General features: G+C 36.5%; 2 protein-coding genes across 2 annotated transcripts; both read right to left on the reverse strand.

Annotated features, from left to right (window-relative positions):
* Window positions 1–5,258: 5,258 nt before the first annotated feature.
* On the reverse strand, window positions 5,259–13,773 carry LOC113076901 (small conductance calcium-activated potassium channel protein 3-like). The gene is made up of 4 exons (XM_026249513.1): window positions 13,247–13,773; window positions 8,814–8,909; window positions 5,904–6,358; window positions 5,259–5,508 (listed from the first exon to the last, which is right to left on the reverse strand). The coding sequence occupies exons 1-4, from the start codon at window positions 13,529–13,531 to the stop codon at window positions 5,274–5,276; spliced, it is 1,071 nt and encodes a 356-aa protein (XP_026105298.1). The 5' UTR covers window positions 13,532–13,773; the 3' UTR covers window positions 5,259–5,273.
* A 1,087-nt stretch (window positions 13,774–14,860) lies between these two features.
* Window positions 14,861–20,250, reverse strand: LOC113076902 (maternal B9.15 protein-like). The gene is made up of 5 exons (XM_026249514.1): window positions 20,021–20,250; window positions 17,774–17,954; window positions 17,353–17,490; window positions 16,922–17,198; window positions 14,861–16,727 (listed from the first exon to the last, which is right to left on the reverse strand). The coding sequence occupies exons 2-5, from the start codon at window positions 17,944–17,946 to the stop codon at window positions 16,530–16,532; spliced, it is 786 nt and encodes a 261-aa protein (XP_026105299.1). The 5' UTR covers window positions 17,947–17,954; window positions 20,021–20,250; the 3' UTR covers window positions 14,861–16,529.
* Between the last annotated feature and the right edge of the window lie 536 nt (window positions 20,251–20,786).

Consider the following 20,786-nt stretch of genomic DNA (forward strand, 5'->3'; position numbering starts at 1 on the left):
TTCATCTTCTCCCAGCATTTGTATTTCTACATGCCGACGTAAGACTTACAATCTGTTTTACCTTGTATTGACCTCAACGTATTTAATACTAGTACACCGTGTGGAGATTAAGTCATTGTTGACTCCATTTCATAGCTCGACTTATGCTGCAATTATTTATGCCCGCTCTGTGAATAACAAGGCACTGTTCTTATCGAATTTTATTCTGGACAAAAATTGGACTTCCTGTTTTTAACTGAAACATGGCATAGAGAAAATGATGGACTTCTGTTCAATTAGATCACTCCTGTTGGTTTTGGAATCTTAGATTCTTCCGAGGTTATCTGGCAGAGGTGGAGGCATTATTGTGATTTACAACCTGCAATTCAAGATAACCCTGTATCTGTTTCCCAGTTCTCATCATTGAATTGCCTAGTTCTGAGTATTTCTGCTCCTACATCTACCATCAATTGCAACAGTCTATAAACCACCTAAGAATCACACAAAGCTTTTACATCAGAATTTGCTGAGTTGTTGAGCTTGAGCTTGAAGTTCCATAGAATTCTTATTTGTGGGGGACTTTAATATACATTATGGACCGAAGTGACTGCGGTTGCCAAGGAATTTTTATCGCTTCTTGACTGTCTTGACTTCTCACAGTTGGTGACAGGCCAACTCATTATAAAGGCCATACCCTGGATCTTTTTGATATCAAATGGTTAATTTGTATCACAGTTATCATCTGTTGACATTGGATTGTCTAAACACTCAGCTGTTTTCTTTAATCTGGAGATGCATCTTTCAAGTGTGCCTACAAAATGAACTGCAGCATTCCGGAAGTGGAAGTCTATTGATCAACAGTTTTTCTAATTTCTGTTGTATCCACTTTAAGTGACCAGCATTCAACATCTTTGGAGGAGAAAGTTTCACAGTTTAACAATGCACTTGTTTACTTAATCTTGACTCTTATGCCCTCTAAGGTCACGTCAGATTACTTCAGCCCACACTGCTCCTTGGTATAATGATAATTTGCACACTAGGAAGGCTGCATGTCGTAAAATGGAGCGTAAATGGCGTCTTACTGGCTTGAATGGTCATTATTTGGCTTGGAAGGACCTTCTGGGTGCTACAGAGCATGAATGAGACTGAAAGATCTTCTTATTTTTCTCAGACTATAGAAAACAATCAAGGAAACCCCAGACATGTGTTTCAAACTATAAATAGACTGCTTAAAGTTGATGCTGCCACCACCTTGCCTGTTTCTCAACAGCTATCTGATTCTTTTTTAAATTTTTTAACTCTAAAATTAATAGTGTTCACAAAAAAATTTCTGTTGCATCTGCTCCCACTGTCTCACTTCTCTGTTCATCTGGGTTTACTGGTTTTCCTCTCACTAATTTTCCACATCTTGATTCTGAGGGTCTCAAAAGGGAGGTATCAAGCATGAAATCTACACTTGCTTGCTTGATCCTATTCCCTCAAGCTTATTTAATATTGCTTCGATGTTTTGAGCCCTATTGTCCTTAGTATTATGAATGATTCATTGAAGATGGGAGAGGTTCCAGCAGCATTAAAGATTGCTGCTGTAACCCCAGTACCAAAAAAAGAAAATACTACTCTGGAGGATTTTAATAATTTTCGACCTTATTCCAACCTTCCGTTCATGGCAAAAATACTTGAGCGCGTTGTTACTTTTCATCCGTAACCATCTCGCAATTAATAACCTGTTTGATCCTCTTCAGTCAGGTTTTCGTAAATTCCACAGTACTGAAACGGCTTTGGTCAAAGTTACCAATGATTTGTTGATGGCTTCTGACTCCGGTGTAATCTCCATTCTCATCCTTCTTGATTTAAGAGCAGATTTTGATACTGTTGATCATAGTCTATTACTCGCCCGCCTTGAACAAGGGGACAGCTTTGAAGTGGTTAAAATCCTATTTTACTGACCGCTCTCAGTTCGTTTCCATGGGCGGTTTCAGATCTGCGATTAGGTCTGTTTTCACTGGGGTTCCTCAGGGCTCAGTCTTGGGCCCTTTGCTTTTTAATATTTATCTGGCACCACTTGGACAGTTGTTGCAATCGCTTGGCCTCCATTATCACTTTTATGCTGATGATACACAGATTTATATACACTCAAAGTCTGGTGAACATCTTGATGTTGATTTTCTGTCCGGCTGTGTTTCTGAGATAAAGGAATGGATGAGTACAAATTTTTTGTGTCTGAATAGTGGTAAAACTGAAGTTATGCTTATTGGTTCCCGTCGTCAAATTTCAAAAGCTGGTTCCTTATCTTTGACTATTGATAGGCTTTCATTTGATTCTTTTGTCCAGAGTACAGTTAAATCATCCTTTTTTCACCTCAGAAATATAGCTAGATTACGTCCTATGCTAAATTTCTCAGTAGCTGAAAAGCTGATGAATTCCTTTGTCATCTCTAGGATAGATTACTGTAACGCCCTTCTAGCCGGAGTCTCTAAATCCACACTTAACAAACTACAATATGTACAAAACTCGGCCACCAGGATATTGACTGGGTCCAGGGTATGCAATCACATCACTCCAGTTTTGGAGTCCTTACACTGGCTCCCAGTCCGATTCAGAGTAGATTTTAAAATTATGATGCTGACATATAAAGCATTGCATGGCTTAGCCCCTTATTATCTATCTGAGCTGTTAACTTCCTATACCCCAATTCGGAGACTGCGTTCTTCACAATCCAACTTGTTGGCTGTTCCTCAAACACGCTTACGATCTATGGGTGACAGGGCCTTTTCTTCTTATGCTCCTGTCCTTTGGAATTCTCTGCCTCCTGATCTTAGGGAAGCACAGGGCTATGACATGTTTAAAGGTAGACTTAAGACTTATTTATTTTAATAAGCATTTGATTGTTGATGTTACTTTTATTGTTTGAGCTATGTATTGCTTGCTTTTTGTACAGCGCTTTGAGAAGTTGCCTTTAAAGGCGCTTTATAAAATAAAGTTTATTATTATTATTATTATTTAAAGCAACAAAATCTGTTTTATGGTTTTAGTTGTAATTAACTATAATAACCCTGTTTATAACCAGTGTGATTTTATTTATTTATTCATACTCAATTTCTCAATGATAAGTATCTATTTGGGCAAAAAGAGAAAACATACTGATGAAGAATATAATTTTTTTGCAGTGCTGGTGGTGGAAGTGCAAGTCAAACACACAGAAGTGCATCATACTTCAATTTGATGGGTAACAGGTGATAATGGAAGCTGATCTCGACACTGGAAAGTCAATAAAATCTCATCTTTAAGTAGAGAAAGTGATGGGAGGCATTTACATGAGACAACCAGGCATGTTGAACACTCCCATTGAATGAGCTGCAGGTGAGAGGGCTATCCCTAATCAACATCCCGTATACTGTTCCAACTGAATTAGGAAACATTTTTCTGGTTTTCCAAGTCTTGGGCACAGGTTGGCACACCCTCCTGATCTAGTGGCGCCAAATGCTATAAACCACCTAAAAATGGCAATGGTGGAAAGTTTTCCCTTAAAAAAAAAGGGGAAGCTTATAAAAATACTGAGCGAGGGAGAGAAAGAGGAGTGAAGGATTATTTTCCACTGTGTCAGGGAGGTGTCTGGGTTTGGCTTTAGCCTCATGCTTCTGTCGTGTGAGCCGCATGCTCCTATCCTGCGGGCTTATCTGCTCTGATCGGAAATGAGGGATGGAGAGAAGAGAAGGGTGGACAGTCCGGTGCAGATGCAGCTGCCTGAGTCAGAGAGGGGCTGGAAACCTAACCCTCACGAATATACGGCACAACACAGCACATGTTCACAACACGCACTGGCACACGCTAACGTTTGTTCATAAAGTACATTAGTTGTCATGAACTAGCAATGAAAAATAAAGAACTGATTAATCTCAATTGTAAATAAAAGACTTTTTAAATCTCAATGTATTGCTCATTGTTGTTATTTACTGTTAGTAAATGTAGTAACTAGTGTTAACTAGTGTGACCTTATCGTAAAGTGTTACTAATCATCCTTTCATTTTCTTTGTTAATTACCTTGTTTTTAAACTACAAAATTGTAAATCTACAATAAAAACGATAATTTGACCCTAACGTTAAGAACTAATATGTGTTAATATTTAAAAAGAATAGTAATATTTAATACGCTTCTTCCATGAAATTAATACATATCGACAATATTTTCAATCATTCTGTCTGAAATGATCTTGTACGGGTGTAACCAAAGTACTTGGTTTACAGACAAAACAATCTGTGTATCATTTTGCTAAATCATTCCCTCCCTTCTTCACTTACTGAACTCAATGCTCAGATACACCCAGACACACACAAAGCCTGAGAGTCCATATTTAAAGCATTTTTAAATATGTTCATCATGCCTTAAAGATATGATTTAAGCATACAATCTATAACAAACAAAAACTAGTTTGCTGTATACTTGTTCAAATGCAACTTATTTATTCAGATGATCGTGTTTATTAATCATGCGACTGAATAGCTGAAAGAAGTCACAGACTGAGACTATGATTCTATTTAAACCGTAATCTTCATCCTTCTTCAGAGGGCCTGCTTGCACAGCATCACTGAGTGCCGCTGTCAGGAAGGGTGGAAGAACAGCTGTGACTGTACAAAAAATGTGTCCAGATGGACGTGGATCTTATAAATCAGTCACAAACCTTTAAGTGTGATGAAGTGGAACCAGTGCAGCAAGGTGTCATTTAAGAGACAAATGACTTATAAACCACATACAAGCATTCTTAGACCGGTATTATTTAACTGAACTATGTTGTGAATATGCATCTTTAATTATAGGTTATCCTGTGATCAACGGGTCAGTAAAATGTACATCTAAAGTATATGGCATAGTTACAGTTAACTGAAAAATGACTCATAGTGATTCTGATTTAAAGCACAAGCTCATGAGCAAATTTGAATCTCACTCATTAAAACGTACATAAGAGTAAGTTTTCACATCATCATGGCTCACGCTGTATTTGTTGTTGTTATGAAATATTACATACATATACTGTACACCAATATAGCTGACTAAAGCACACACACACACACAGTTTTCAGGCTAAATTATTGTCACATTTGCGACTATTAAAATCAAAGTCGAGAGCTACCTAACAATGCATATACAACATTCTGTGATAATGCTAAACAAAATGTATTTCTTTACTAAACTAAAGAAATGGAGCTCAGTGAAACAGTCTCCTTTCATAAAAAAAAAGTTTTCATCTTCAGTAATTGTCAATAATTACATCATTTATTGCATTTTTCTCAAACTGCTAGTACCAGTAGATCGAGAGCATAAGAGTAATAGTTAAAATGAATAATAGTTGAGTAATATGAGTAATAGTTAAAAGTAAGTTAAGAGTTTTATTTACCATGACACCTGTGAAGAGACACACCAACTTGCCACAGCTGGTGTGAGGGTACACATCTCCATATCCCACTGTGAGGAAGGTGATGGCTATCAGCCACAATGCTGTGTCCATGCCACCTGTCTCTACCTGTTGCTGCCTATAGGTGGAGACAGAGAGTGACTGTAAATATACGCAGGGTATGTATTCTGCAAAACTAACAAAACCAGACTTAAACTGATTAAAAATGTCTAAATAATTGTTGCAAAAAGGCAATGACTCATCCATGCCATGACAAGTAAAACAGAATATATTGCTCCAAATTTGACGGTCAGTAATGAGCTGATGCTGAAGAGCAATTTGTTTGTTCCTGAAATAAATCTATTCATAAGAAACGTACGACCACAACTCAAATTGACCATCAACATTAGAAGAAGCTTGATAACACTTGATTAGCTGTTTCTAATGAGTCGAGCAAAAAGCAAGTGAATGGAAAAAGCATAATAAATACTGTCTGTGTCAGTGTTTCGCTGCAAATGATTGCACATTCTGTACCTTTCACACAGTCGCAGCATCCAAGCTGCGGAGAGCCAGAAGAACATAATGAAGACCAGCAGCGTGCGGGCCGGATACTTGTTCATTAGCACCTTGAGCACAAAGCGGAAGCTGAAGTTGATGTTGTTGAGGGAGCCGATGCTCCTGTACGAGGCGCTGAGGAGCACCTTGCTGTGTAGCAGGACGGCTCTGTGCACGAGATACAGTCTCAGGAACATGAGGGCCGACAGCAGCAGCTCCACATCCAGCATGACTTCTTTGTGACTCGAGGACAAGCAGAGGGGGGTAGAGGAATTTTGCTCTGGCTCCCCCAGCAGTCTGTCCCCCATATCTGGCCTCAGGTAGATTGCCACGGGATGGATAGCACAGACAACGAGTTCCAGGGAGATGCCAAGCACCCGGTTACTGGTCATGGCAATGCGCCAGTCCACCTGGTTGTGGTCAATGATAAAAAGCTTGAAGAAAGGAAAGAAAAACAGAGGCAGGATGTGTATCAACAAGAGAATCACTTGATTGATCTCATAAGGAAGCAAAGATTAACAAAAGTAAGGCCGAGACGAGAGCGTGAGCAAGATGTTCTTGATTCACTGTAAGAACGGGGCCAAAACAAATACAGCCCTGCCCTCCCTGATAGGACGCCCAGCTGTAAACTGTTTTGCTTGTGAAGGACATGTGTGTCGGTGAAACTACCCGAAACCATAAATCACAAATGAATGGCTCATTAATTACATGACACAAAAAATATTAAACATGACTTGAAAAGCTGGAAATGAGTGACACCACATATCAGCAGTCGTCTTGGATTACAACAGACAGTTTGAAAAGTACATGGACCAGAATTCGGTTGTAATTGTAACTGTTGCTTACATTTTCCTGCTACACTTATTGTACCAGATCCAGCCGCTGTATAATCTGCAAAAGTTTTTCACTCTGCACTGCAGAATTCTCCTCATACATGAGGTCATTGGGTGCGATGACAAGACACAGAATTCTAGGTAATTTACTCAAATGTTTAGGCATTTCAAATCAATAGAGACTTACTGTGGCAAAAAGGCATGGTTTAGCGAGGAAAATTTATAATGCTTAAACTACACCAAATAATGTAACATATTGAGTGTAACATAATTAACCACACTATAATCTAATGAAAATAGAAATATATTAGTAGTAGGGTTATTGCATGTGCATCCCAAGGGGTTCCAGAGTGTATTTGGAAAGGTTTTGCTTTTGCTTTGTGAAACTCAGGTATAAAATAAATGAAAAATATTAGAACTGTCAGTATATGAATATACTTAATATTGATTACAATCTTGATAAAGGACAAAAAAATTTAAAAGGTTATTGTGAATTTTCTAATATTTGTCTTGTTGTTATGAATTTATATCTCACGTTTCAGACTTTTCTTCTCAGAAATGCACTTTCACTGGTAGAAACATTAACTTTTACATTAAACTTTTTCATTTTACATTAACTTTTATAAAGTGTTTCTGTAGCTCAAACTATAGAGCAGTGCATGGCACTATACCATGCTCATAAAAAAAACGTATAAGACAAAAACAAACTATAGCTTATATTATTATTAAACTTATAATGTATAAAACTAAAACAAAATGTAAACATATTATGTTGCACCATAAATACTTATTAAAAAAATACTTTTCTTAAAAGGAAGCTTTTCACCCTGCTGTACAATACTGATAGCAACATGTAGTTGCATAAGTTCCTGCTATGATAGGAATGACAACTGAAAATATCAATACTGAAGAGTCACCCCAATCAACAAAAGACTACTGGACTACAAAAGTGTTGGCCTTAATCTGGAGCAGTGTATGACACTTAATATATCAGTCCATATGACATTTTACATTCATTTGCTTCAATAGAAGTTAAGCAAACCTAATTCATCTGGCTGCAGAGAGTCAGATTTTGTCCCCCTCATGGAGACACAGTTAAGGGCTCGTCGGGTGCAAGGAATGGGGTAAGGGTTGGGCTGGTCTGAGAGAGATGTGAGATTGTGTAGAAGCAGGTGATGTTGAGTTGGACGATGAAGACATGTGCTGAGGTACTTAAGAGTAGCAGGGGTTTTTGGCCAAGCGTCATGCTTTCCCAAAGTACAGCAGATTTTAAAAGACAAGAATTAAGAATTGTGCATAAATATGCTTTCTCATTCAAGTTCCTAATTCTTCTGTTCCTTTTTATCTTCGCTTTTGTTTTACTTCATTGCCCCAAATGAGTCAGAAAGTGTAACTGACTTTTTAACTTTAAAGACCATGAGGTCCCTTTGGCCCCCATAATGCTAACTCTGTGCGAGGAGTTCAGATAACCCCCATCTGCTCCTCACACTTCACCCTTCTTATCTCTACACTACACTTGTAGATAGATGCCCTGCTGTGAAACGTTTTCTGAATTTGATGCTGCCAAAATTTAGTCCGATTTCTCTTCCTGGCCTCAGTAAATTTTCTCTTTAACCATTATTCATTCCTGCTTAAGCCAAAGCAACATACATTATAGTTTTGGAACTGTGGTCACACAATCAAGTGACTATTTTTCAGAACTAGAAGAACTAGAAACCAAACTGAAAACAGTACTAAAATTAGGATGAAAAATATCTTCAAGAAATTCTTAAAGGACCAGTTCAAAAAAAGAAAATTATGTGATTGTTCTACTAGCTAAATATTTGAATGCATGTTTCAACTAAGTTAACATTCATTATATGGGCAGAAAATACCTTTGTTTGTGTTTCACAAAAGAAACAAAGTCATACAAGTGTCGAACAACACAAGGCTAATGAGTAAATGATGACAGAATTGTCATTTTTGAGTGAACTGTACCTTTAAGAGCAATATCTTCTGACATTCAGAGTTTAAAAGGAGGCGATTCAACGTAATCAGATTGAACAAAAACACTCACTCTGATGTCTTTATAATGGAAGGCGATGATGAGAATGAGCAAACAACCCGTGGAGAAACTGATGAGACCATTTATGGAGAGGGCATAAATGGATTCCTGGAGAGAAGAGAGAAAACAAAGAGAATGAGAGTGAATTATACAATAAAGGTTATAATGTTGTACTACTTTTCAATGGGAGAACTGAAAAATAGTACTTAAATTCAAATGATAAACATTTAATAGTCTAAAGTTACAGTATTTCACTGTAATTTCCACTGATTAATTATTACATTTGGTTTAAATAAAGTGAGGCAGGTGCTTCCTGTTGAAAGAAAGCAATGAGCAATGTAACATTTTTAGAATCCTAATTAAGATAGCTTTGCTAACTTCAACAACCATGTTATGTGGGGATGACCATGCATGAAAATCGGCATCAAGCTTATTTGCCATTAGAGGTCAAAACTCAAATCCATTATTCAAACAGGCGCTAATTATGCACTAAATGATGTGGAAAGATGCAATATGACCGCAGGCAGTGTGAGCAACACAAAGGGGAGGGAGACAAAATGTGGAAAAACTTGCATAAATAGCCAATTTTCCTGCATAACCTGTTTTCCAAGAGAATGGTAAGCTTAAATAAATTATCGTGCCTGGAAGATCGTTCTGTTAGCATGTGCTCCTTCTCCATACCAATGCAATGAAAACAAACTAAAACAAATTCATGCACTGCAATGCAACTGTGAAAGCAAATGCCATTACATTGCCAGAGGAAAATATACAAACAATTACATCATTATACCGATTCTGATATAATGACAGTTCAAACAGATCATGTTTCTTAGCAGTTTTCTGAGCAGATTTTCTACAAACACAATAATTTTAACATGAAAATGTGGTAACTCATAATTTACTAAATAAACTGATCACTGAATGAACATAAACTTTAATTTGGCCTATATACTAAGTGATTTGATCTTAAGAGTGACATTAAAAACCAGAAAGGACCCTGCCACTTTTGTGTTGAGTTAATAAACAAGGTGTCCTGCATCAGTCGGAAACAGATTATTCTATGCATTAAAGGAATCATGCTTGGCAGGTATTTTGACGTCAACAGTGTATTTAACAAAATGAGAGTCCACATTTCATATAGAGAAATCTGGTATAACCAAAGTGGTTTAATAAGACCAGGTGCATACGTAGAGAGGAAACTTCCATTGCATAGGTTATATACCCAATCAATGCATGCTTTGGGTTTGTATAATAACTTGGCAACTTCCTGTACACAGTTCTGCTCAATTAATCTTCAAGCGATCACCCAAGTTCAGCCAAAAATGTAAATTCTGCCATCATTTCTTTCTTTCGTCAGACACAAAAGAAGATATTTTGAAGAATGTTGGTAACCAAACAGCTGCTGGTAGCCATTGCTTTCCACAGCATTTTTTAATTACTGTGGAAGTCAGTGGGGACCATCGACTGTTTGGCTGCCAACGTTCTTCAAAATATCTTCTTTTGTGTTAGAATTTTCATTTTTGGTTTAACTACCCCTTTACATTTACATTAAGTCGTTAAGCAGACCCTTTCAGCAGAACCTGATTTTACCAAGTGAGACATGTTCCTGGGACAACATCTTTGTTGACCCTGAAACAACATTGTGATTAACCAATCAGATTTGAAGAACAAGTTTATAGATTTTGTGAAGTTTACGCTTACAATCACTGTTAGGTGCTTGTACATCAGTGTCATTCATCTATCATTTCCTCTGATTTTAAGGATCACTCATGGTTAAAGTTAGGTGTAAAATATGTTGACCTAGGAACACATCTAATTCAGCGATATCAGGACGTGCGGCGCTTTTATCCAAAGCCATTTACAAATGAAGACAATGGAAGCAATAAAAATAAAAGTCCCTTTAAATCCAAAGTCTAAAACCACATAATTGTGATAAGCATCTATAGAAATAAATGAAATGTATAAGGTTGTTTTAATTGTATGGATGGCATGTGCGGTATTGTAAAAGTTATTCACAAATTGGCTTCAGAGAAATAATGAATGATTTCTTTGTGTTCATGGTAAATGCACCACACTGACATTCAGGAAACAGTAAAGTTTACAGGGTGTAGGGCTGAAATTTGTTTTGCCCACTTTAATCACCACGGAATGTGGACAGGACAGCACGTGAAAATCAGCATAGTGCTTATGTCCCGTTTGAGGTCAACACTCAAATCCATTATTCAAACAGGCGCTAATTATGCACTAAATGGAGTGGAAAGATGCAATAGGCAGTCTGAGCAGCAGAAAGGGAGAGAGGACAAAATGTGGAAAAACTTGCATAAATAGCCGCTTTTCCTGTATAATTTGGTTTCCATGAGAATGGTAAGTTTAAATACACCGTCACGGTTGCAGAATTAGGCTATGCTTTGGAGGCGTAAATTAATTATTTCTCTAAATTGTCTGAAGCAGTATAATCAAAAATAAGTTTTAAGCAATATGACCAAAAATAATTGGAGGAAACTTGCTAGAGCGAATCAAGAAAACCGAGATGAGAACACTGATTAGTTGTCAGTCAGGGCGTTAAAACTCTTCAGCCATCCATGTTGACTAGTACAGTGTGAGACTGCAAAAATAGAGATTAAGTGATAGAAGTGAAGAGTAGTACATTTTATAAAGGTCTAAATGAAGAAGATGCAGGAAGAATGTAGAAGAAAAAAGGCTGATACATTCAGGTTTTGTTCACAATAATATAAAACACTTAATGAGGTCTTCACATTAGTGTTTTATACATTTATGAAATGTAAATCAGGGGCCAGATAAATAAAAAAAAATTGAAGAATGAAGTTAAGAAATGTCTAAAACTAAATTCCAAGAAGTTTGTAAAATTGTTCCTAAGTGCAATAAATAATAATAATACAATTTAAGAAATTCTCAAATATATAAAAAAATATAACTTTTTTTTCTTACAAAAAATATGTGAAGGCTTTGCAAGATCTGGAGTCACAAAATAAATAAATACATAAATTCTAAAGAAGGAAGTTTAGGAATTTTCTTTAGATAAATTCCAAGAGATTCATAAGAATGTCCCTAAGGGCAATTCCTACGAAGAAAATTATTAAAACATTATGAACATATTTCTTATTTTTATTTTTTTTTAAGTAATGACAGTCTTTTGTAAGGAAAATAGCAGTTAAGAAGAATTCTGTTCCTAAGAATGTTTTGTGAATCTGGCTCCAGAGATATTATCCCTTATTATTGTTATGTTGTTGTTGTTAAATACAATCCAAAATATATATAACTGTTTAGTAGAGCAAGGTGCTAGCAAAACCAAGGTCATGGGTCCAAATCCTAGGGAATGGATAAACTGATACATGAATGCACTGCTGCACTGGACAGCACTGTGATTTGCTTTGGCTAAGCGCATAAATGATCAGACAAATCTAAATAATGACTCTGGGATACATAACAGTTAATAAGTGATCACAGTGACTATCCGGTTTCCTGTGTTAAGTTTGGTTTCTGAGAATCTACTCAGTATTACATGTTCTGTTGTGCTTTATTTGTATGTTCTTTTTTCACCTTACCTTAGCGTTACAAATTAATATTTTTCTTCTTAAGACATGTGTGACCAAGTAAACCTGCACTAGAGTCATGATTTTGCAAGACTAAAAGATGTTTCCTCTTTTGGTTAACCTGATACCCCCCATTAATGTGTTCGCAAAAAACGTCTCTAGCTTTTTCGAGATTACTGGCTGATTTGTGGAATGGAACGAAAGAAACTCTGTTAATGTATAAATGCATTTGTGTGTATTACCACCTGCAGGGACATGATATGAGACCTAAGAGAAGTTTTGATTGGTGGAAGTTAATAAAGCGTATCTCATGTATTTTTGTGGGCGTTCTAGCCCCCTAAATAAACAAGTTTTATCCAGATGAAACAATAAAGAGTTAGATCAGTGCTTCCCAAACCTGTCCTGGAGCCCCCCCTGCCCTGCGCCTTCTGTATGTCTGCCTTATCTAACACACCTGATTCCACTCTTCAGCTCGTTAGTAGAGACTGAAAGAACTAAATTGGGTTTGTCTGATTAGGGAGACAGACGAAATGTGCAGGGCAGGGGTCCTCCAGGACAGGTTTAGGAAGCACCGAGTTAGATCAAGTAGTAATAGTGCATTAAGATAACAACATGTATCCGCTTTTTAACAAAAAACTGTTACAAAATAGTTACTTTTCTTTGGTTCCCCACAGGTCCCTATTTCAGGCGTGCAGTTTTGGAATTTTTAATTTCTTTATTAGGGTAAATGATTATGACTCTTCTCCTAAATCTGGATGATGTTTCTCTTTATTGAAAATCATTTTACCCTCTAGAGCCCATAACTGATGCCCCATCCATCAAATTCACTACTCACTTGTCTCAAGCGCTCTGGTGTTTTCTGTATTTCACAATAGCTGTAGATCTACTTACTGGTTGATACACTAGTGGGCACAGCTCAGCATGTAATACCATCAGCAGAATGCCTAACAGCGCGGCTCCCAGTGCCCACGCGCAGAGGCGCTTCTTGTCCTCCAGAAGGAACTTTCTGTCACGCAGTCTGTATAGATTCCCCCCCTCGATCGGACCGAGTCTCTTCCCCGTGTGAGACAGCGGTACTCTTATCTCAGTCGTTTCCCCGTTATGGTTGACAAGTCCATCACAGTTTCTGCCATCCACCTTGGTGTCCAAGTGCGCGAGGCGAGCGGTCATCTCCATAGCGCGCTCTTGTCTTCAGTCCATACAGACGTCAGTCGCCTTGTTCTCCATCCTGCTGTCCTTCCCCGTCTCCAAACAAAACTTCGGAAGGCATAGCGCGTTGAAGTCGAGAAGTATTTCAAAGCTCAGAGCGAAGACCGAAACGCGCGCTCATACCTGCGAACTTCCACTGTTACGCGCCTCAGCATTTGACTTGGGTCTGTGGGTAGGAGCTCTGAAACGGTTCACTATGATGAAGTAGCGTTCTTACGTATGCTGTGCTCTTACGTACGTATTAACTATACAGTTAATTGTGTATAGGTAAAGCGCTCCAATTATAATATACTTTTTAATGATTTTATGTATCTTCGAGGCACAAATCCGTTCCCGCGTGACTTTTTTTTTCTTACACAAAACACACACAATATTTATTTTTGACAAGTTTGTAAAGTGATAAATAGCTACTAACGGAATTTCTCATGTTTGTTTGTGTACCGCCCGATAGTGATATTTATATCGTATAGGCCTATTTAAACAAGTTGCAATTTTTGGAGGTAAATGAAACATTTCAAAACACCAATTAAAAGGAATGCATTTTTTTTAGACTTAGCCTTTCTTAAAGTTCCTTTTCAGCCTTAAAACATACTTTGCTGGCAGGTGGACCTCAACCAGCTACTTTACTGCCCACAGAAGTTATTTGTTCTCTTGTTTAACACCGACACCTAATTTAAAGAATTTGGTAACGAGATTTCTATAATAGACCATTTGGAAAATGAAACATGAAACTGTCACTTTCATGATGAACACAAGAGGGACAGGAACTCAGAAACTAAACATTCATAGCCACGAGGTTTGTTGCTCTCTCTTTTTAGTTTACAATCCCCCTCCTTCAAACCCAGTGAACTGAAGCAGATTCTATTTCTATGCTGAAATCCTTGCTTGTCTTCCTCTAGGAATGACGTAATGACCTTGGGCCATGTGACGCACTTGCCCCATGTGGATCCTTCCGCCAGGGCATCCTGTACAGAATTTACAACCATTATTCCAATAAGTGTTTAGTCCAGCTCACTCTATAGGAGCTAATGAAGAGTAATACATTGGTAGGAAGTTTCCACCATTTGGCCTGATTTCAGAGGTTAGAAGGTCTTAAGAAAGATCACTAAGAGCCTGTAACCTTTAGACTCTACAGTAGGCCTATAAGACTCACCAAATGCTTAATTCTTCAACCCGGCCATAAAGAGTGTGTAAAGATAAAAAAAAAAAGGTTAAAGAGTCTGAGTTTGTTTATTTTCAGACTATGAAGAATACTGTGAATTGCACAATTCAGGAATTGATTGTATCCAGAATCGGTTAAAATTCAGAAATTAAGTAACATTTATTTACCATAATCAAATAAATAAAAAAACTGTTACTGTTTTAGTAATAAAATATATATTTGTAACATCAGTTGGACATAGCTTTAAAAAAGATCTCATTACTCCATTGCTAAAGCAGAAGCAATATTTACAGTGACTGCATAACAGCACAACATTATTTAAAGCTCCAATAATCAACATTAAAGCACATAGATATGCATTTTAAAAATACGCACAAAAAACAGGCAAAAATTTGTACAAATAATGAAGGTTACAAGTTTGACATACAAAATTGCACACAATTAATTTATATAAAACATTATAATGATATATCAAAGGTAAAAGTCCAGTGTTTAAGACTTATACTATTACAACAATTAGTCAAAATTACATAAAAGCTAAATCTAAAAAGGCAGATGATAAAATCATTTCATAGATGTCCTGGTAGACATGACAGCACTTGTGAGATGAAGACACTGTACACATTTTACATGTGGTTTTCACAAAACAATTACTATCAGAAGAAAATCTATTGTGTACAACCAAAAAATCAAGATAATGAAATGTGGAAATATGGCTTATAATGAAATATGGCTTAAGGCAATGTATACTACCACCTAGTGGTATTGGAATAAATAACAGTACAATTATCCTTACCATTTAGCAAAAGTAAATGGTAACATTGTGCACAGCATCTAGCATAATTAACTAAATGTTTTTGTTAATGCAGTCCTTCCTGTATCTTGAGCAGATATGATTATTATTAAAGGTGATTTCACATTAGAAAGGAACCTCACCCACACGGCACTCTTCACCTTCAGTATATGAGATTATTATTATTATTTTATTTTTTTTTATATAGAAAAGTTATAAGATGCTTGTGTTTTAGAGGTAACTTCATATATCCCACCTGAACCGTACTGCTGGTAATATTTGGGAATGTGATTCCATTTAGTATTTCACTGAATAATTACATTCACTCAGAATTTTCTATTGCAATAAATATCACTCAAGCATTCTATTAATAAAAAATTACCAAAACAAATTACCCCAAAAAATAATTTCCATTTCAACACTCACTACTGAAGCTGCTTGAAAAGTTCTGATTTGTCATACCACACGAATTTCATGTAAGAAATTCTTATAACACAAAAAGCTAATTATGCTCCCTTTTCACTGGTTGTCTTTAAAATTCAAATCTTGTGTAGGCTTAACCCAGGCTATCTGTAATCAGAAGCACATTTAAAACTGGAATATTATTTAATTTCATTCACAGGTGTTTTATGAACACATAACCCTTTCTGGATTATAATCCACTATCAAAATGATCAATTTAATTATTCCAGCTGGTGTGAGCACCAGTACCACTCAAATGAGAAATAAAAATTATAATATTACCGTTGTGAATCGGGTTACAGCAAGACGGTAGTTTTGAACCCTGGCTTATTATGTACTTGCTCAAGTATTGATTCCGGATCATTTTTAACCAAAAGAAAAAATGTCACGGATTGCAGCTTTAAAATTCATTAGAATATGATTGAAATCAGTGAAAAGTTAAATAGTTGGCATGATTGACACTATATTTCAAGTTTATGATAAGCTATAAAGTTCCCTGCAGTCTGGCAGATACATCTTACGTTATAGATATACTGGTCTCGACCTCTTTACCCTTTCACTGTCCCCCAGGTTTGGAGGGCAGCGTGAGGCACAATGAACCGTGGAGGGGCTTTGGGTACGACGTAGTAAGCAAAGAACGGAGAAGGTGCCGGTGCACATACAGTCGTGAAGAACATGCCTCTCTTCTTCTTGTACTGGGGCCACATCGGTGAAGGGTTATAATAGTACTGCAGGCCAGGGATCTGTTAATGACAGAAAATATTTGACGATGTTAGTTTAATGACTTTCTTATTCAGTCTGAGAAAGTGCTGAGAAAACAAATCTTGCATGAACTGAATATAACAGCAGTTAATAAAAAAAAATAAAAAAAAAATCACTTGAGTGTTCTGTAGTTTGCTGAAAAGAGAAATTTAGGAAATGCATAATGGTATTTACCTGAGCTGGAGAAAAACTTGCGTGGCCCTTTAGGTTCCCTTGCTTTAGATCTTGTTGTGTGAACTGTGCTCTTCACTGTTCTCTGCCCCACTTTCACCTCCTCTTCTGTATCACTTGAGACTGCTGAGCCGCAGTCAGATGAGGTCGCAGAGTGGTAGTCCGATGTATCCAGATTCACAGAATCCACTTGGCTAAAAGTATCTTCCTGATTCAAGTCATTTTTCTCATCCTCCACTTTAGCAAACTGAGCTACTGTAAAATATCGGCCATTCTCCCCAGACCTGCGGGAAAATAGATATGTGAACCACTGCTTTTAGTGATAAGTTCTTACTTCACAGAAAATGTAAAGTATAAAAAATGTAAAAAAAGGCCAATAGGAACAGTCTTCTTTTAATTTATCAAATAAAAAGCCTTTCATGGAAACATGGAACTTACCGCGCACACACCTCTGACGGGTCGATCCATATTGTGAGCTCACGAGGAAAACCCAATTCACTTGGCTTTAAGCCGCTCTCCATGCAGGCTTGTGATACTGATTCGTCAAAGGGAATTCTGTCATTTATTCTGATGCATCTGAGTAGGGAATAAAAAATGGTCAAATTGTGAATGATTGCTATTATAGTTTGTAGGTCTTTCAGATATCACCTCATGCAGAGTATTAAATTCAACTTGGACAACAAATGAAACGGTAAGTTAATTTTTTTTAATCAGCAATGATGCAGTAAATTGATCAAAAGTAAACACCTCACAATTAAAAACAACGTGTAATATATAACTTATAACTTTAATATATAACTTATAAAAGAAAAGTATAATAAGTTTTCCTAAATCAGTAAATCTTCTTTTCTTCATTTACCTGTACGCCTGTCCTTTGCTAGGAATGTCTGGGTACCAGTGGTCTGTAAATTTTTCAAGAAGAAGCTCTTGTAATTTAGATGCAAAATGTTTGGCTTTGATTTGATCCACACCTCCACGCTCCACTGCCAAACCTTTCAGAAAGTTCACACCAGCACTCACTTCCTTCTTCATTCTCACAGCTGTGAAGAAAAACAAAAGTGTAAAATCCTCTTTGAGGCTTTCCTAAATTAACAAACCACAAAAGTTAGGAAATCAATCTGATTGACCTCCTTAAGTCAAAAGTTTTAGCATTCTTTTTTTTTGAATACTGTACTCAGTGTAAAAAATGTTAATTAGATTAAAACACACAAAATGACTACATATATAAAGGGCTGAGAAAAAAAGCTTCATATTGCATATTAGTTTCCAGTCACCTGCCAAAAACATTAACATGTATGAAATAAATAAATACTCATGCTTAACCACAACCTGAAACACCAACATATTTGTAGATCATCTCTATCGGCATCTCTGATAGAGGAACTTCCCTAAGCACTGTTTTCTCTTTGCTCTGACACCTATTGAAGCTGTGTCATCTGTTACTCAGCTCCACCACATGTAAAGACTTGTTATACTGATAGAATGCCATGGTCATAATTTGCATTACAGGCAAATAAGATACAAATGAGGGGAAAAAAGTCACTCTTTTTCCAACAGCATATTGCTAAATAGGGTTTACAGTTACAATTAAAACATGCATCCTTTGGACTCGCAGTGGAGAGAAATTAGTATTATCATAGTGCTATATTCCTGAACAAGATACCTGACTTAGGCCACTCTTTAATTTTTTATGAATCACAGGATTTTATATCCAACACATTTGAAGCCAATGTTTTTTAGCTGCCTGAGCTCTTACTAAGAAAATTCAAATGTGTAAATATTTTCTCACTTTTAAATAAAACCACGTTGAAGTTATGTGTAAATGAATAAATGTTTCGTTCTACAATTAACAACTTTTCAAATTAAACTTAGGGTTTTACCTTGGGAATCATGGTAGCTTGCTTATGACAATTCACAAATCTTTGTTAATTCCAAGAAGAAGAAAAAATCAGGTAAACCTATATAATTTATATAACACTAATTAAACCAAATAAAGAAATATCTGCCACTCTAAACATGTGGCTGAGGTTGTTGCATTAGGCAACTCTGTGAATCTACTCATGCATTAGTCAGAGTGCTGATCTGAGTGATACAATAATAACTCATTCAAGAGTAAGTCTCTTTAACAATGCTCAAAGAGCTCAAATAGAGCTGAGATTAAATCTATTTTCCACCTACATGTCAAACTTTTGGGCTACTTGTGAAAGAATCTGCAAACTAAGCAAAGCAGAATGTCCTAATGTCATATGCATGGGTTCAGATGGACTACAAACAGCTGCTGACTCATGTGTATATATTGAGCAGGTCAACAGGTGCTGAAAGTTTTGTCTAGGCTATGATGACTAATAGGGTAAATTAATGACACATCATGACAATTTATTTTGAAGAGAGGTCGTATTTAATGTTTATTAGCAGCCAAATAAAAGGAGAGCTCATTGACATATTTTATTAATGGACCCTGAACGGCGGTCCATTCTACATCTCCATACAATGTATCACCCGTTATAAACTCACTGTGGACTATTTTAGGTAAAAAGCAATTTTCCATACAATATATCTGGATATCTATTTTCCAAACCGCTTGTTCTTATGTTTACAATAATCAGATATTATATTATTTTATTTTACTCTAGTCAAGTAAAACTGATAAGTCCATTAGTAAGCTTGAGCAAAATTACTGCAAATAAGCAGCAAAAAGCACAGGATACACGCAATTCAGTCACGTGCTACACGCAATACTAAAGGGCTTCAAGCAAGCAGCTGGGAAAGAGCATCATAGGAAATTCTCAAAAAGAAACCCCCAAATCATATCTACTATGTGTATGTAGCCTATATTTACTAAATATAATTCATACAGAGTGATGAAACCAATATGGTGTCTCCAAATTTATTTTTTTCAGACTTTAAAAAATCTTAACATAATGTTGCTGTCCAATTACAGTAACAAGTACGATCGTGAAACTAGGAGTTTAACATTTTACATAAATCATATTTATGCTTTAATACTTTTACAACTTAATTCCCTTAACTTCTAGAGAACTAATACGAAATTTAAACGCAAAACTGTTATTGTGTATAACGGATAGTTCTTAAGGTAATTTCTTACCGATATAAGCTGAATCCAAAACGATCGGATGTTTTTCGTTCTCTTTAGTTCTACTTCCTTAAAACTGTTATATCCAAATAGGCTAATTACCTGGGTAAGCACGTTGCTTTCTTGTTGTAGTACATCAGTGTTTCCACGTTTCTTCATTCGCGTTGGGCTCTGTCGACCAACAAAAACGTCATTTTACTGTCAGCGATTAAAATATGACTCACTTCCTTGTCCATAAACTACAGCTTACACCGACTCTACTACAGGCAGTCATGTCTGTTAATATGACGCTGATTCATTCAAACTCCAAATATGGTCAGAGCTATTGAACTAGGAAGTAAGTAGCTATGAAAAAAATATAATGGCAACACAATAACGTTCCCTTAGTTAATGTAGGCATATTAACCAACATGAACAATACATTTATCACAGTATTTATTAATGTTAGTAAATGAAAATAGGCCTAGAGTTGTTCATTGTTAGTTCTTGTTAATTCACAGTGCATTAACATATGTTAACAAGCTCAACTTTTGATAGAAGGTGAACTTCTTCTGATGTGCAGCAGATGGCAGAATTGATTCCTCCTTTATCCCTTTTTCTCATTTATGCTGCTTTTCCTACTTGCCCTGGTAGGGATCTGATGTAAGAGTATGTTAATCAACCTGCGCGTTAGGTCAGCTTGCTCATATTGAAAATGGAGAATGTCCTGATTCTAGAATGGCCAAGAAAACAGCATGAGTCCTTCTTTCCATTGTCTTTTCCAACATTCTTGGCTCCA

This window comes from Carassius auratus, unplaced genomic scaffold (genome assembly GCF_003368295.1).
Source record: "Carassius auratus strain Wakin unplaced genomic scaffold, ASM336829v1 scaf_tig00021405, whole genome shotgun sequence".
NCBI classification, from domain to species: Eukaryota; Metazoa; Chordata; class Actinopteri; order Cypriniformes; family Cyprinidae; genus Carassius; species Carassius auratus.

Excerpts from the sequence above, each read along its gene's own strand:
- LOC113076901 (XM_026249513.1), bottom strand. The coding sequence starts at position 13,531 with ATGGAGATGACCGCTCGCCTCGCGCACTTGGACACCAAGGTGGATGGC. Across the intron at positions 8,910-13,246 it reads GCCCACTAGTGTATCAACCA|GAATCCATTTATGCCCTCTC; the intron begins GTAAGTAGATCT and ends TCTTCTCTCCAG. Across the intron at positions 5,509-5,903 it reads ATGCTGCGACTGTGTGAAAG|GCAGCAACAGGTAGAGACAG; the intron begins GTACAGAATGTG and ends CTCCACCTATAG.
- LOC113076902 (XM_026249514.1), bottom strand. The coding sequence starts at position 17,946 with ATGAAGAAGGAAGTGAGTGCTGGTGTGAACTTTCTGAAAGGTTTGGCA. Across the intron at positions 17,491-17,773 it reads AGCAAAGGACAGGCGTACAG|ATGCATCAGAATAAATGACA; the intron begins GTAAATGAAGAA and ends TTCCCTACTCAG. Across the intron at positions 17,199-17,352 it reads CCGTCAGAGGTGTGTGCGCG|GTCTGGGGAGAATGGCCGAT; the intron begins GTAAGTTCCATG and ends ATTTTCCCGCAG.